This window comes from Eulemur rufifrons, chromosome 30, assembly GCF_041146395.1.
Source record: "Eulemur rufifrons isolate Redbay chromosome 30, OSU_ERuf_1, whole genome shotgun sequence".
Taxonomy (NCBI): Eukaryota; Metazoa; Chordata; class Mammalia; order Primates; family Lemuridae; genus Eulemur; species Eulemur rufifrons.
This window is the reverse complement of record NC_091012.1, coordinates 127,162,016-127,176,596: the sequence shown is the minus strand read 5'-3', so window position 1 is coordinate 127,176,596 and position 14,581 is coordinate 127,162,016. Positions and strand designations below refer to the sequence as shown.

The following is a 14,581-nucleotide window of genomic DNA, read 5'->3' as shown; positions in this document are numbered from 1 at the left end:
TGAAAATATTGAAATGACAGTTAAAGAATTCCACATATGGGTTATAAGGAAGCTCAGTGAAATCCAAGAGAAAATGGAAAACCAACTCAAAGAAACCAGAAAAACAATTCAAGACATGAATGAAAAATTCACTAAACAGATCAACATATTAAGAGAAAACAAATAGAACTTCTATAAATGAAAAATTCATTTAAGCAAATACAAAACACAGTGGAAAGTTTTAAGAATAGATGAGACCAGGCAGAAGAAAGAATCTCAGAGCTTGAAGACAACTCTTTTAAGTTAACTCAGTCAAAACTAAAGAACAGAAAATTAAGAGGAATGAACAAAGCCTACAAGAAATATGAGATTATGTAAAATGGCCAAATATAAGAATCATAGGCATCCCTGAGGGTGAAGAAGAAAATGCACAAGGGCTGAAAACCTATTTGAGGGCCTAATTGAGGTAAACTTCCCTGGTCTTGCTAGAGATTTAGACATCCAGATACAAGAAACTCAACGAACACCTGGGAAATTAATTGCAAAGAGGCAATCACCAAGACACATAGTCATCAGGCTAACTGCAGACTTCTAAATGGAGACCTTATGAGCCAGAAGATATTGGGGCCCCATCTTCCATATTTTTAAACAGAATAGCTGCCAGCCTAGAATTTTGTATTCTACAAAACTAAGTTGCATATATGAAGGAGAAATAAAGACTTTTCCAGACAAGCAAACACTGAGGAAATTTGTCAAGATCAGACCTGCCCTGCAGGAAATACTCAGAACTGCATTATACATGGATCAACACAGTGGACACCCACCAGTGTAAAAGCACCCAAAAGCTACAGCTCAGAGCTCATATAAAACAGTAGCACAAGAGGTAAAACAAAGCAATAAGGTACTACCTAACAAGATGAATAGAACAGCATCCCACGTATCAGTTTATCAATCAACATGAACAGTCTGAATGCCCCACTCAAGAGACACAGGCTGGCTGAATGGATGAAAAAATACACTCCAAGCATCTTCTGGCTCCAGGAAACACATCTAACCCACAAGGACTCATACAGACTCAAGGTGAAGGAATGGAAAAGAATATGCCAAGCAAATGGAAACCAAAAGAAGGCATGTGTAACCATTCTCATATCAGATTAAATTGTCTCTAAATCAACAGTAGTAAGGAAAGACAAAGGTGGTCATTATATAATGGTAAAGGGAGAAATTAAGCAAGAAGACATAACAATCCTAAATATTTATGCGCCTAACACAGGAGCACCCAGATTTATAAAGCAAAAATCCCTACTAGACCTAAACAAAGAGATAAACCGCAGCATTATAATTGCCATGGACTTCAACACCCCACTGACAGAACTGGACAGATCAGCCTAGCAGAAGACAAGTAAAGAAACACTGGGCTTAAGTGGGACTCTAGAACAAATGTGCCTTACAAACATTTACAAAACATTTTACCCAAAAACTACTGAATATACATTCTTCTCATCAGCTCATGGAATATTCTCCAAGATTAATCATATCTTAGACCACAAAACATGTCTCAACAAATTAAAAAAAATAGAAATCATACCATGTATCTTCATAGACCACAGTGGAACAAAACTAGAAATCAACTCCAACAGAAACACTCAATTCTATACAAAGTCATGGAAATTAAAGAACCTATTGCTGAACAATTATTCATTCAATAATGAAGTTAAGATGGAAATCAAAAGATTCCTCAAACTGAATGACAAATGGGACATAAGCTACCAAAATATATGGGATTCAGCAAAAGTAGTACTGAGGGGAAAATTCATAGCTTTAAATGCCTACATGGAAAAGACAGAAAGATCACAAATTAACAATATAATGACACATCTCAAGTAACTAGAAAAGGAAGAGCAAACCAAACCGAAATCCAGCAGAAGAAATAACTAAGGTCGGAGCAGAACTAAACAAAATGAAAAACAAAAATAAAGAAAATACAAAGGATCAATGACCCAAAAGTTGATTCTTTGAAAAGATAAACAAAATTGACCAACCTCTTGCTAGATTAAACAGGAATAGAAGAGAAAGGGCCCAAATAAGCTCAATCAGAAATGAAAAAGGAGATATTACAACTCATACCACAGAAATACAAAATATCATTTTATGAATACTATGAAAATCTCTATGCACATAAACTCAAAAATGTAGAGGAAATGAACAAATTCCTGGAAGCACACAACCTCCCAAGACTCAATCAGGAAGAAATAGAACTACTGAATAGACCAGTAACAAGCAATGAGATTGAAGTGGTAACAATAATCTTCCAACAAAAAAAAAAAAAAAACATACCAGATGGATTCAAAGCCAAATTTTACCAGACCTACAAAGACCTGGTACCCATACTGCAGAAATTATTTCATAACATCAAGAAATTATTCCATAACATCCTCCCCAACTCATTCCATGAAGCCGGTATCACTTTGGTACCAAAGCCAGGAAAGGACACAACAGAAAAGGAAAACTGACCAATATCCCTTATGAATATACATGCAAAAATTTTCAATAAAATACTAGCAAACTGAATTCAATAGCACATCAAAAAAATAAACCATCATGACCAAGTGGGCTTCATCCCAGGAATGCAAGCATGGTTCAACATTCAGAAATCAAAAATGTGATTCACCACATAAACAGAAGCAAAAACAAAGACCATATGATCATCTCAGTAGATACAGAAAAAGCATTTAACAAAATTTAGCACCCTTTCATGATAAAAACCCTCAAAAAATTAGGCATAGAAGGAACACGTGTTAAGATTATAAAAGCCATATATGACAAACCCACAGCCAACATTATACTGAATGTTGAAAAGTTGAAAGCATTCCCACTAAGAACTGGAACAAGACAATGGTGTGTACTGTCACCACTTCTATTCAACATAGTGCTGTAGGTCCTAGCCAAGGCACTCAGGCAAGAGAAAGAAATAAAGGGTATCCAAATCGGGAAAGAGGAGGTCAAAATATTGCTCTTCACTAATGATATGATCTTGTATCTAGAAAACCCCAAATATTCCAACAGGAGTTTCCTGAAATTGATATATAAATTCAGCAAAGTCTCAGGTTACAAAATCAATGTACACAAATCAGTAGCATTCCTATATACCAATAACAGTCAAGCTGAGAGTCAAATCAAAGACTCAATACCATTCACAATAGCTACAAAGAAATGGTTTCTGTAGTGTACTGGTTGTCACATTCACCTCACACTATAGCTACAAATAAAATAAAATAAAATGCCCAGGAATATACTTAACCAAGGAGGTAAAAGATCTCTACAAAGAGAACTATGAAACACTGAGGAAATAAATCTCAGACAACACAAACAAATGGAAAAACGTATCATACTCATGGATCGGTAGAGTCAGCATTGTTAAAATGTCCATACTACCCAAAGTCATGTACAGATTCAGTGCAATTCCTATCAAAATACTAATGTCATATTTCGGAGATGTAGAAAAATAATTCTGTGCTCTCTGTGGAACCAGAAAAGAGCCTGAATAGACAAAGCAATCTTGAGCAAAAAGAACAAATCAGGAGGCATCACATTACCAGACTTGAAACTGTACTACAAGGCTATGGTAACAAAAACAGCATAGTACTGGCACAAAAATAGAGGCATAGGCCAATGAAACAGAACAGAGAACCCAGGTATAAAACCATTCACGTACAGCTAACTGATCTTTGACAAAGCAAACAACAATATACACTGGGGAAAAGAAGCCCTATTCAATAAATGGTGCTGGGAAAATTGGATAGCCACATGCATAAGATTGAAACAGGATCCATATCTCTCACCTCCCACAAAAATTAATTCAAGATGGATAAAAACTTAAATGTAAGGCATGAAACCATAAGAATTCTAGAAGAAAATGTTGGGGAAACTCTTCTAGATACCAGCATAGGTAAAGAATTTATGAAGAAAACCCCAATGACAATCACAGCAACAACAAAAGTAAATAAATGGTACTTGATTAAATTAAAAGGCTACTGCACAGCTAAGGAAATAATCAACAGAGCAAATAGACAACCTCCAGTATGACAGAAAATATTCACAAGCTGTACATCTGATAAAGGGCTAATAACCAGAATCTACAAAGAACTCAAGCAAATCAGCAAGGAAAAAACAACCCCATTAAAAAGTGGCCAAAAGACATGAACAGAAACTCTTCAAAAGAAGATAGACTAATGGCCAAGAAACATGAAAAAATGTTCAACATCATTAATTATCAGGGAAATGCAAACCACAATGAGATATCACCTTACCCCAGTTAGAATGGTTTTTATTAAAAAGTCCAAAAACAATAGATGCTGGCGTGGATGCAGAGAGAAAAGAACGCTTATATACTTTTGGAGAAACTGCAAATTAGTACAACCTCTATGGAAAACAGTATGGAGATTCCTAAAAGAACTAAAAGTACTAAAAGAAATATTCGATCTAGCAATCCCACTACTGGGTATTTACCCAAAGGAAAAGAAGTCATTTTATCAAAAAAACACCTGCACTAAAATGCTTATTACAGGACAATTCACAATTGCAAAGATGTAAAATCTATCCAAGTGCCATCACTTCGTGAGTGGATTAACAAAATGTGGACACTATGGAGTACTGTTCAGCCATGAAGAAGGGTGCATTAAGGCCTTTTGCAACAATTTGGATGGAACTGGAGACCATTATCCTAAGTGAAGTATCTAAAGAAAACAAAACACCACTTTTACTCTCTATTAAAATGGAACTAACTGATCAGTACCCATGCTCAGAAGGAAGTAAAACTCAGTGGAAATCAAGCCGGGGAGAGGGGATGAGGGTATGGGTGAAAACCTACCTATTGGGACAATGAACACTATTTGGGTGATGGGTATCACCCATACTCAAGCATAACAAAATCGATACATGTAACCAGAAATATTTTTACCCCCTGTAACATTTTGAAATTAAAAAAAAAAAAATGAGCTAGGACAGGCGCGGTGGCTCACGCCTATAATCCTAGCACTCTGAGAGGCCAAGGCAGGAGGATCACTTGAGCTCAGCAGTTCAAGACCAGCTTGAGCAAGAGCAAGACCCTTCCTCTACTAAAAATAGAAAAATTAGCCAGGCTCAGTGGTGCGTGCCTGTAGTCCCAGAAAAAAACAAGGGGGTGGGGGGGGTGTCAGTGCAAACATCAAGGAGAAACTAAGCACAGGTGCCACAGTTCCTGGAGATAGTGGAAAGGATAAGGGCAGAGTGATCTTTGCTTGGGCAGGTGGGTTGTCATTCCCTTCACCTCCAGCAGTGTCTTCCCAGTAGTATTTCAAGCTTTCACGAAACTACCAAGCCAAGACCCCAGGGCTCCAGATTTCACTTTTCATTGCTAGGACTTGCTACAAGAAAAAACTAATATCTGAGAAGATGAACACCAAGCATTTATTGCCTGTGTGACCTAGGTCAGACTGTCCTGGCAGCTACTACAAATGCATCCAAGAATATAAGGGGTCCTAATATTGATTGAGTGCTTTGAGGTGCAAGGCATTTGAATATGTTACCTTATTTGGTGTATTTAGTGCCCACACACATACAACTCTGAAAGGCAGTTATTATTAGGCCTCTTTTACAGATGACAGAACAAACTCAGAGAAGTTAAGTAACCATCACAAGAGCACAGAGATGGTAAGTGCACTTGTCTAGCTGAGAATTGAACCTACACCTGCCTGAATATATAGTTCATGCTTGTTCCACCATTGTTTGCTAGGTTCAGGGTTTGCTATGTCCATTCTTATTTGAGGAAAGACTTGGTATACTGTCACTGGCATGAGTCAATGGAAAAAAAAACAGATATCAAATTTAGATTAACTAGTCCTTGCTTATCTTTTACTGAAAGGGAATAATTAACGTAGGAATAGAATTTTCAGAGTGCTTATGTTTTGAGGCCTGAACATAATGGACAATTTATTCCCAGTCTCCATTGCTGAAGAGTTTCTGTTCACAATAGCCGGAGGTATGTAGCAAAGGAAGTTAAGGGAATAAAATGATCATCAGTATACTTCACAACAAACTCTCCGGCTATGTTATATACAAAGGAGTCCCTGCAACTTAGTCTTCAGAGCTTTAGGTAAGGCAATTTCTTAGTTCAAATCCCAGCTCTATTACTTTCTATTCAGCATATAGTCATTTCTCAATAAATGTTAACTGTACTTATTAATATTAATCAGCACTGCAGGGAAAATATATAAAAATATTATGAAGTGGGAATTCCTTTGTAGAGGGGTTCCTGTAAATACATGTGCTGTGACTTTTCACCTACGTCTGAATATTAGTTAAGCCTTGTGATGGTTCTTTTTGATTTAAATTTTCATAAGAATAAGGAACCTTTTGTTTTAATATCTTTTTTTCTCTTATCTGAAATTGATATGGATAATACTTCTAGGGTTTTTTTCTTATAAATCACATAAAGAATAAATCCAACAGTTACAGGGTAATTGAGATATTAGTAGAATAGATTCTGATTATTGGCTCTTTTGCTGCATTTGACTCACTCTAGTAACGTATCCCTCAGAACTCTTCCCCCTCCCTCTTATCTGAGGCCTGCCAAGTCACATTGTCTAGTGGCTTCCATTTGCTACCCTTTTTTTTTTTTTTTTTTTTTTTTTTTTGAGACAGAGTCTCACTCTGTTGCCCAGGCTAGAGTGAGTGCCGTGGCGTCAGCCTAGCTCACAGCAACCTCAAACTCCTGAGCTCAAGGGATCCTCCTGTCTCAGCCTCCCGAGTAGCTGGGACTACAGGCATGTGCCACCATGCCCGGCTAATTTTTTCTATATATATTTTTAGCTGTCTATATAATTTCTTTCTATTTTTAGTAGAGATGGGGTCTCGCTCTTGCTCAGGCTGGTCTCGAACTCCTGAGCTCAAACGATCCGCCCACCTCGGCCTCCCAGAGTGCTAGGATTACAGGCGTGAGCCACCGCGCCCGGCCCCATTTGCTACCCTTTTAAGTAGTTCTGGAAGTTTGGAACTTGCAGCCCACATCAACAGATTTGCCCTTTTGCATTTGGCAAGAATCAGGGTTTGCCATGTATTTCCAAGGAGAGGTGGGAGTATGGTGTTATAGAGATTCAAGTCAGCATGACTCTGGAAACAGTGATTCTTAGATAACCAGTGAATTGAAGCCAGAGAAGAGAATATTTTTAAAGCTGTTTATATCTGTAGAGATCTACAGCAATGTATATATTGCTTTCCTTTGAGTATTCACCTTTAGGATAAAATGATATACCTTTAAGAGGCATCATGTGATACTGTTCATTAATTGAAGCTTCAGAATAATTTGACCTGGAATCTAAAGCACCCTAAACCTGATTTGGCTTTATGCAGTGTCTTTTTCTTAATTCTCTAAAATTATAGCTGCATGTAATCATTTGCTTTAAAAGGAGGTTGGAATTAGGTGATTGTACTCTTCCTTTCCCCTCAAAACCCAACTGAAAATAAAAGTTGGTGGGCCTGGGCTAGGGGAGTGCTGGGGAGCATGGTATAGAAGTGAAATTTAAATTTGTTTGTTAAATGGTAATGTGTATTCCTAAAAATATGGCTAAAAATATTCAATAAAATGTGATGTATCCATGTGTGAATTTTCAGATTACTGGAGTGAGAGTGACAAGGAAGAAGCAGATACTCCATCAACACCAAAACAAGACAGCCCACCACCCCCTTATGATACATACCCACGGCCTCCCTCAGTAAGTTAACAACAGGAATATACTTAATATGTCACCAAATTCTTTTACCTGAAGCATCCCTTTGTGTGTTAAAAAAAAAAAAAAAAAAAAAAACCTATGTAGTGGATTGCATGTCAAACCTCAGGTTTCTTAGAGGAAAAGAGAATTAAGAGTCTAAAATCAGTAAGGAAAATTTTTTAAGTATACATAGAATATTTAATCAGTAGACAGTCACCACAGAGTCCAAGCAGAATAAATATCTGTCCAGTTTTATTAAAAAATATATACTGGTAGTGTCAGAGTAGCCTTCATGGAGATATCAACCACAAAAAAGTATTTTTAGAAAAAGATATATAAATTGACCTTAACCATTCCATCCTAATAAAGTTCATTGCTGTGTCCTTTAGAAGCAACTCATAAAAATTAATATTACATCTGCATTGAGAATGTTTTGGCATGTATCTTTTTAGACAACCATGGAGTCTGGTTAAATGTATGTGTTTATATGGTGCTCCAGACTTCTTAAACCTCTGTAAATTACTCTGTGTGTAGACTGTACTTTGATCTTTTAATAGGGTAAACAGCTGTTCTGGTTTGCTTGAGACTATCCCACTTTATGCTCATTTCCCATCAGAGTTACTCAGAGTGTCTCAGTAGTGTTCCAGTTTAGACAATATGTTCCATAGTCACATTACCATAAGAATCAATTTTGCCTGTCTTGAGACAGAGTCTTCCACAAAGAAATGGAAGCTGGATTTAGGTGACAACAACAGCTAACCTATTTTCAACCTCTGTATTACTCCAGGGGGGCAATTCATATTTTTACTCTTTTTCTGAAACATCAGGATCTGAATAATTCTTTAAAAATATTTGTAAAAGAGGAAGAAAGGGAAACTGCAGCTTCACTGAACAACTCTTTAAACATAGCAACTTGTGAATTTCGAGGAGTAAACTAGTCACATCATTATTAACATGAAGGAAGGTAATTCCCACAGAAGATGCCAAGTAACTTCTCCTTTACCAGGAGGAGGGGCATGCACCTTCACTTCATTGTCCTGGCCGCCACCTCAGCCCCATTTGTGATGATCCCATTTAGCATATCAGGCTCCCCCGTCAGAAAGGAGACTGGACTGGTATGTTAGCCCCCAAAGCTAAAGGCTTGAGGCACTTGGGGTACCTGCAAGTATTTTACAGTGTCCACTTGATACCAGTCCTCTTTCTGAGTTGTGCTTTGTGCTCTAACATATATTGCCAAACTTTAAATTCTAGGGATAAAATTATTCCATTTTTCTTTTGTGTTTATATGCCCCACAGCGTCTATGCTCAAGGCTAATGCTAATCCCCAGCAGGGTTCTCATCCTGACTACATTTTTAACCTTCTAGAAAGTGCCATAGAATTAAGAAGACCATGAGACAGCTTTACTGTGACACCCATAGGAGCAGACATTCCCCTGTGAAGAAGAGGAAGGGTTCTGTCTGTTCATAGGCAGCTTGTTCTCGGATCCAAAAGACTCTTTGTCCTCACACCCAAGCTACATAAAATCCAAAAATTTGAATCTGGGGACAATACTTATTCAGGATTTCAAAGTGTGTAGAGATTTTTAAAGTTTGGAATTTTTTTAGTTGCTGAATATTTCTTATGTAAGCATATTTTCTCATACTTTCATTGTAAAATTTTGCATTAATATGTTAGAATTTTCATGAGAGCCTGATACAGCAGCATTTCAATACATCCATGTCTCTGTCTCTTAAAATGTAAGCTGGGGCCTAACTTTGAGACATCTGCAAACTGTCCTAGTCATTAACTTGACTACGTACAAGTTCATCCACTTAAATATTACCTGACGAAAACCAAATGTGTTACTTGACAGTAGAAGCGGTCTGTTATTTTGGTAGAGACTAATAAGAGGCTCCTTTCCACAGATGAGTTGCGCCAGTCCTTATGTGGAAGCAAAACACAGCCGGCTTTCCTCCACGGAGACCTCTCAGTCTCAGTCCTCCCATGAGGAGTTTCGCCAGGAAGTTACTGGGAGCAGTGCAGTGTCCCCCATTCGCAAGACAGCCAGTCAGCGCCGCTCCTGGCAGGATTTAATTGAGACACCACTGACCAGTTCAGGCTTACACTATCTTCAGACTCTGCCCCTGGAGGATTCTGTCTTCTCTGACTCCGCGGCCATCTCCCCGGAGCACAGGAGGCAGTCCACCCTTCCGACTCAGAAGTGCCACCTGCAGGATCACTATGGGCCATACCCCTTAGCTGAGAGTGAGAGGATGCAAGTGCTAAATGGAAATGGGGGCAAGCCTCGAAGTTTTACTCTGCCTCGAGATAGCGGGTTCAACCACTGCTGTCTGAATGCGCCAGTCAGTGCGTGTGACCCACAGGATGACGTGCAACCCCCAGAGGTGGAGGAAGAGGAGGAGGAGGAGGAGGAGGAGGAGGAGGAAGGGGAGGCAGCAGGGGAAAACATAGGAGAAAAAAGTAAGTATGTTTCTGGAGATTTTTAGCCTATGTACACAAAGTCCTCACCTTTTCAAACTTCTTATTTGAAGAAAATACAATTTTGTTTCCCTTTTTTCTTAAAATAGTGGTCTTGCTGTATGGTAACTTAAGTCTCCCTTGGTGTCCTACTTTCAGAATTTCAGTAACTTGGGGAAAAAAGGATGAGTAATGAAGTTTATATCCTAGGACACCCACATCTGGAGCAAATAAATTTTTCTCCAACTACCCATTTGCTTTTTAAGGTTAATGGTATTCGTTTTTTTCTTTCTTCTCTTATCTACTTTCTTCTTACTTGAGTGCAACATCTCATTGGCCCATAGTGGTTGCCCCCTGAGTTGGGTTAAGAAACTATAAATGCAGAGCCTTGATTGAATAAGTGAATACACACACACACACACACCGCTACACATATACAAATATATCTTCCCTTTTCACTGTCAAAAGATTTAAAGGAAAAATCTGAAAGACGTTTTTTCCAAGGAGAGATTTCACATAGCATTTCTATCAACTCCAAATAGCTGAACTTGTTTCTGGAAACCAAACTGCCAAAAGCATCCACCTATTTTCCTAGTATATATGTTGATTGCAAAACTCAATTTATGTGAATCAACTCTTAAGAGAGATGCCAATTAAGTAACCCTCTGTCTTATAAGCAGTAAGAATATGCTTTCTAGTTATCAAGTTCTTTATTCAACATGTCATACCAAGCATCCGTTTATAACTCATATGATATCAGTCCAGAAACCCAGGCTAGTTTAAGGGAAAGGCTATAACTCAGCTGTTTCCGTTAGAAAGAAAATCTATATTTGGCTATAAGTCCTGAATGTAAAATGCAAAAAAAAAAAAACAGTATAGAAGAAATAGTATAAAACTGTTTGCATCTCTTAATTCAAAATGTAGTCTGGGCCACTTAGTGTAGATAACTTGAGCCAATGGTGATGAAACCACAATTACTGGTTTGATATCCATAGGGCATTAGCCTTCTCTTTTTAAAGGATACAAACAGAATGTAACCTTCAGCCCATTTGCAAGTGTCTTTATTTACAGGATATATTAGTATATTCTTCCTCACAACTGGAAAAACAACACAAAGCTCACAGGCTACCAACAGGTAGGTCAGGAGCCCTATGTCAATGTAAAGCTTGGCTTATTTAAAATAACAGTCACTTTGGAAAGTATTGACAAGAGAATACAATGGATTTGCTTTTAGGGTATGGATCTTCATTGCATTATTTAATGAGAATTAAATCTTCTACCAATAAAATATAAGAATTGCTTATAATAAAATTCATATGCTGAATCATCTTCCTGTGAAGTATATTTTAGCCATAATCTACATGAGAAACGTTATAAAAGCTATACTGTTGGTGCAGGAAAAGTAGTTATCATCCATTACCTGCCAAGCCCTGCCAACATTCACATCTATCAAAGATTATGGAAGACTCTCAAAGAAGAAATATTTAGGAGCATGCTAGGCCTCTGTAGGAGTTCAGGAAAGCATGATAATACATGTTTAATATTCTAATGATTACCAAAATTGATACATCATTTTCTAAAATTTAACTCAAATGAGTTAGGAACTTTATTTCGACTATCATTCAGGTACTACACAGCTGCTATGACTAAGTTGTGAGGCTTGTTTATTATTTTACAAACATACTGGAGAAAACACTTTATCTCAGCCATTTTAAAATAAACCATTGAAATTAGCCACAGCCCTCTGAAATAGAGAATTCCGTTCAGAAAACATTTCATCATTCCTACAGGTCGAGTCACTGATGCTGTCTTGTTTCAGATAAGCTAGGCACTTCACTGTTCGTTCTGGTCATTGTGTAGGGGAGGACTAGAAAGGAGCAAACATGTCCTAGGACATGAAAGAAAAACACAGCCCTGTGCTAGACGCTTCCTTCAGGTTTCCAGTAGCCCAAAGAGCAAAGGCTTTCAATTTTTTTCTTCTGGAGTCTCTTTTTTGTTTTTCTGTGAATTGGATTTGTTTTTAGCCATATAGATACACTCCTAAGCCAGTGTTTTTTTCCTTCACATTTCGAATAAGTTAAGTGGGTAGTTATTTATTACTTTTCATCTTTTTCAGTGGACTCTCTCTTTGTAAATTAGTTGTGATAAGGCATAACAAGCCCTAGTAAGTGTGTCAGTAAATTTGGCATTGTACATTTTGGCTTTACAATTCAAAATTTTGAAACAGTCCATGCTATTTTAGTCAGATCTGCTTCACCAAATGTGGCCTTGCACTATCTTTTAGGCCCCATGTCTTTCTGGGTATTTTTCCATAAACTTTACCACTTGATGTCTCGGTGTACTTCAAACTGTTCTCAACAGATTAGTACATTTCATGCTTGCCTGGAAGGTGCTTCCCATTCGATGGAACATATGTTCACCTTTCTCATGATATCTTTTCTGAAAGCATTGCTATTTCAAATATTTAGGAGTGTGCAATTTGATGAACATTTCATTTGGGAAGCATCAGCTTTAAAAACTGGTGTTTTCAAAAGAATCTTTAAGGTCTAGTTAAGGTATGTCATCTTCATAGCTGCCCTGGTTGGCCATTAGTACTAAGTACTCACACTGCTTATTCAAATCAAGCTGCTTGGTGTTATATCAGCAGAGCAAAAATTATGCACAGGAACAAAGCTGTGGCTGTTATATCAGCCTCAGACTTACATGCATGCCCTCCAACACAGAGTACTCACTGTGCTGCTACACAGGTCAACAGGCAAACCTGTGCTTGTAAAAATCAAAGTCCGGCAGTGATATGTTACTACTATCCTGCTTGAGGCAAACATTCAGTTTGACCTACTAAAGTGAATTTGCACTAATCAAGTACAGAATTGCAGAAGAAATAAGTTTAGCTCCAAACATTTTTCTCAATTTACCAAGAAATTAAAAATAGGAAGCATCAGGCAAGTGGGTAAAAGAAGTAATGGAATAAAACATGAAAATATAGCCTGTCTTATGCCTTAAGGGTAAAGAATTATGTCATCAACCAAACCTCTTTCTTATTTATATTTTACCTTTCTTTATGTAATATGATATATGTGATATAGTGCTTACGAGCTTACAGAGCAATCTAAGAAGCAAGATGTACCTAAATCTATGCCCTAGATGTTTTTCAGTTTCCTTAAGGAAGTGGAATTTGGCCCTGCTTATGAAGTGTAAATTTAGCCTTCCTTAGAACAGACTTCAATCTGTGTTCTCGTAGTTGAACTACCTTTTGTCTTATTTTGAAATTCAATTATTTCACTGAGTCATACTGTGATTTTCTCAGGCTGAACTCATTTTAGTCTGAAATGGATGATACTAAAAGTACACAGATGAGACTTGTCTTGTTTTCCTTTGACTGAAAAGTCAGCTTGCATATTAATTATCTTGACCTACTTCATTGACATTTGGGAGAAGACAAGTAATTTCCCATTATCCCAATTAGCAGTTTCAAACCTTGCTAGGTATGAGCCATATAATACCTCAGTTAAATTAAATTATAAATTATGTCAGCCTATACAACTTTCAAGGAGTATAAATCATAAAAGTATGGAACAAAATATAAAGATATACTTGATTCATAAATCATCTGCCATAACATTAACATACTGTTTTAGTCAATACATTTTGAAATAAGCTTAGAATACCTCCCTTTCCTTTGCCATACATACTAGGCAATTTAGATGTTTTCAAAAGTCTCAATCCTGATGATTTCCCCCTAGCCTAACCACACATTCCTAGTGCCTTCATTTACTCAATGAATTTATAATGTTCACTTTTTAATTGTCTTGGAGATTACCTACCAGTACTCTCACTTAATTTACACATATATTTAACTTGGTCTTAGAAATCTAAAGCAAAACCTACGTCTTTTTTGGGCAGGGAGGAGGGATAAAATCTATTACCTTGTAGCTACTGTACACATTAGGTTATCTGGATAAGATATTAGTGACACTTTCAAAATGATATCTGCTGAGAAAAATATTTTAAAATTATATTTTATTTTTAAATATATTTATTTTCTAATAAATTATATTTATAATAAATATATTTAAATTATATTTATATAATTTATTTATATAATTTATTTAAATATATATTTTCTAAAATCTAACATACTTTGCACACTGTTAATAACTTCAGAACAGCACAAAATATGTACCTCAGTATCTTAATATCTTAAATTATCTAGGCAGAAAGAGGCTAGCTAATGACCACCAATACAGTGCAGAAGATACATTCATCCTCTTCAGTCGTTTTAAGGATCCTAGAGTAATTTCCTGAATATTTTCTAAAGGCCATGATTTTTTAGAACATTCAGGTAGGAGATACGTGGGCAAGGAGACATTATTCCCAGAATATGAACTAGTGTTGA

General features: G+C 37.0%; 1 protein-coding gene across 4 annotated transcripts in view; it reads left to right on the top strand.

Moving 5' to 3' along the window:
• The window catches only part of CNKSR2 (connector enhancer of kinase suppressor of Ras 2), a 268,798-nt gene that overhangs the window by 219,540 nt on the left and 34,677 nt on the right, over window positions 1-14,581 (top strand). For all 4 annotated transcript variants that reach the window (XM_069463485.1, XM_069463484.1, XM_069463483.1 and 1 more), the window contains 2 exons: window positions 7,630-7,730; window positions 9,633-10,188. In XM_069463485.1, coding sequence (XP_069319586.1) covers window positions 7,630-7,730; window positions 9,633-10,188 — 657 coding nt within the window. The remainder of the gene's footprint in view (window positions 1-7,629; window positions 7,731-9,632; window positions 10,189-14,581) is intronic.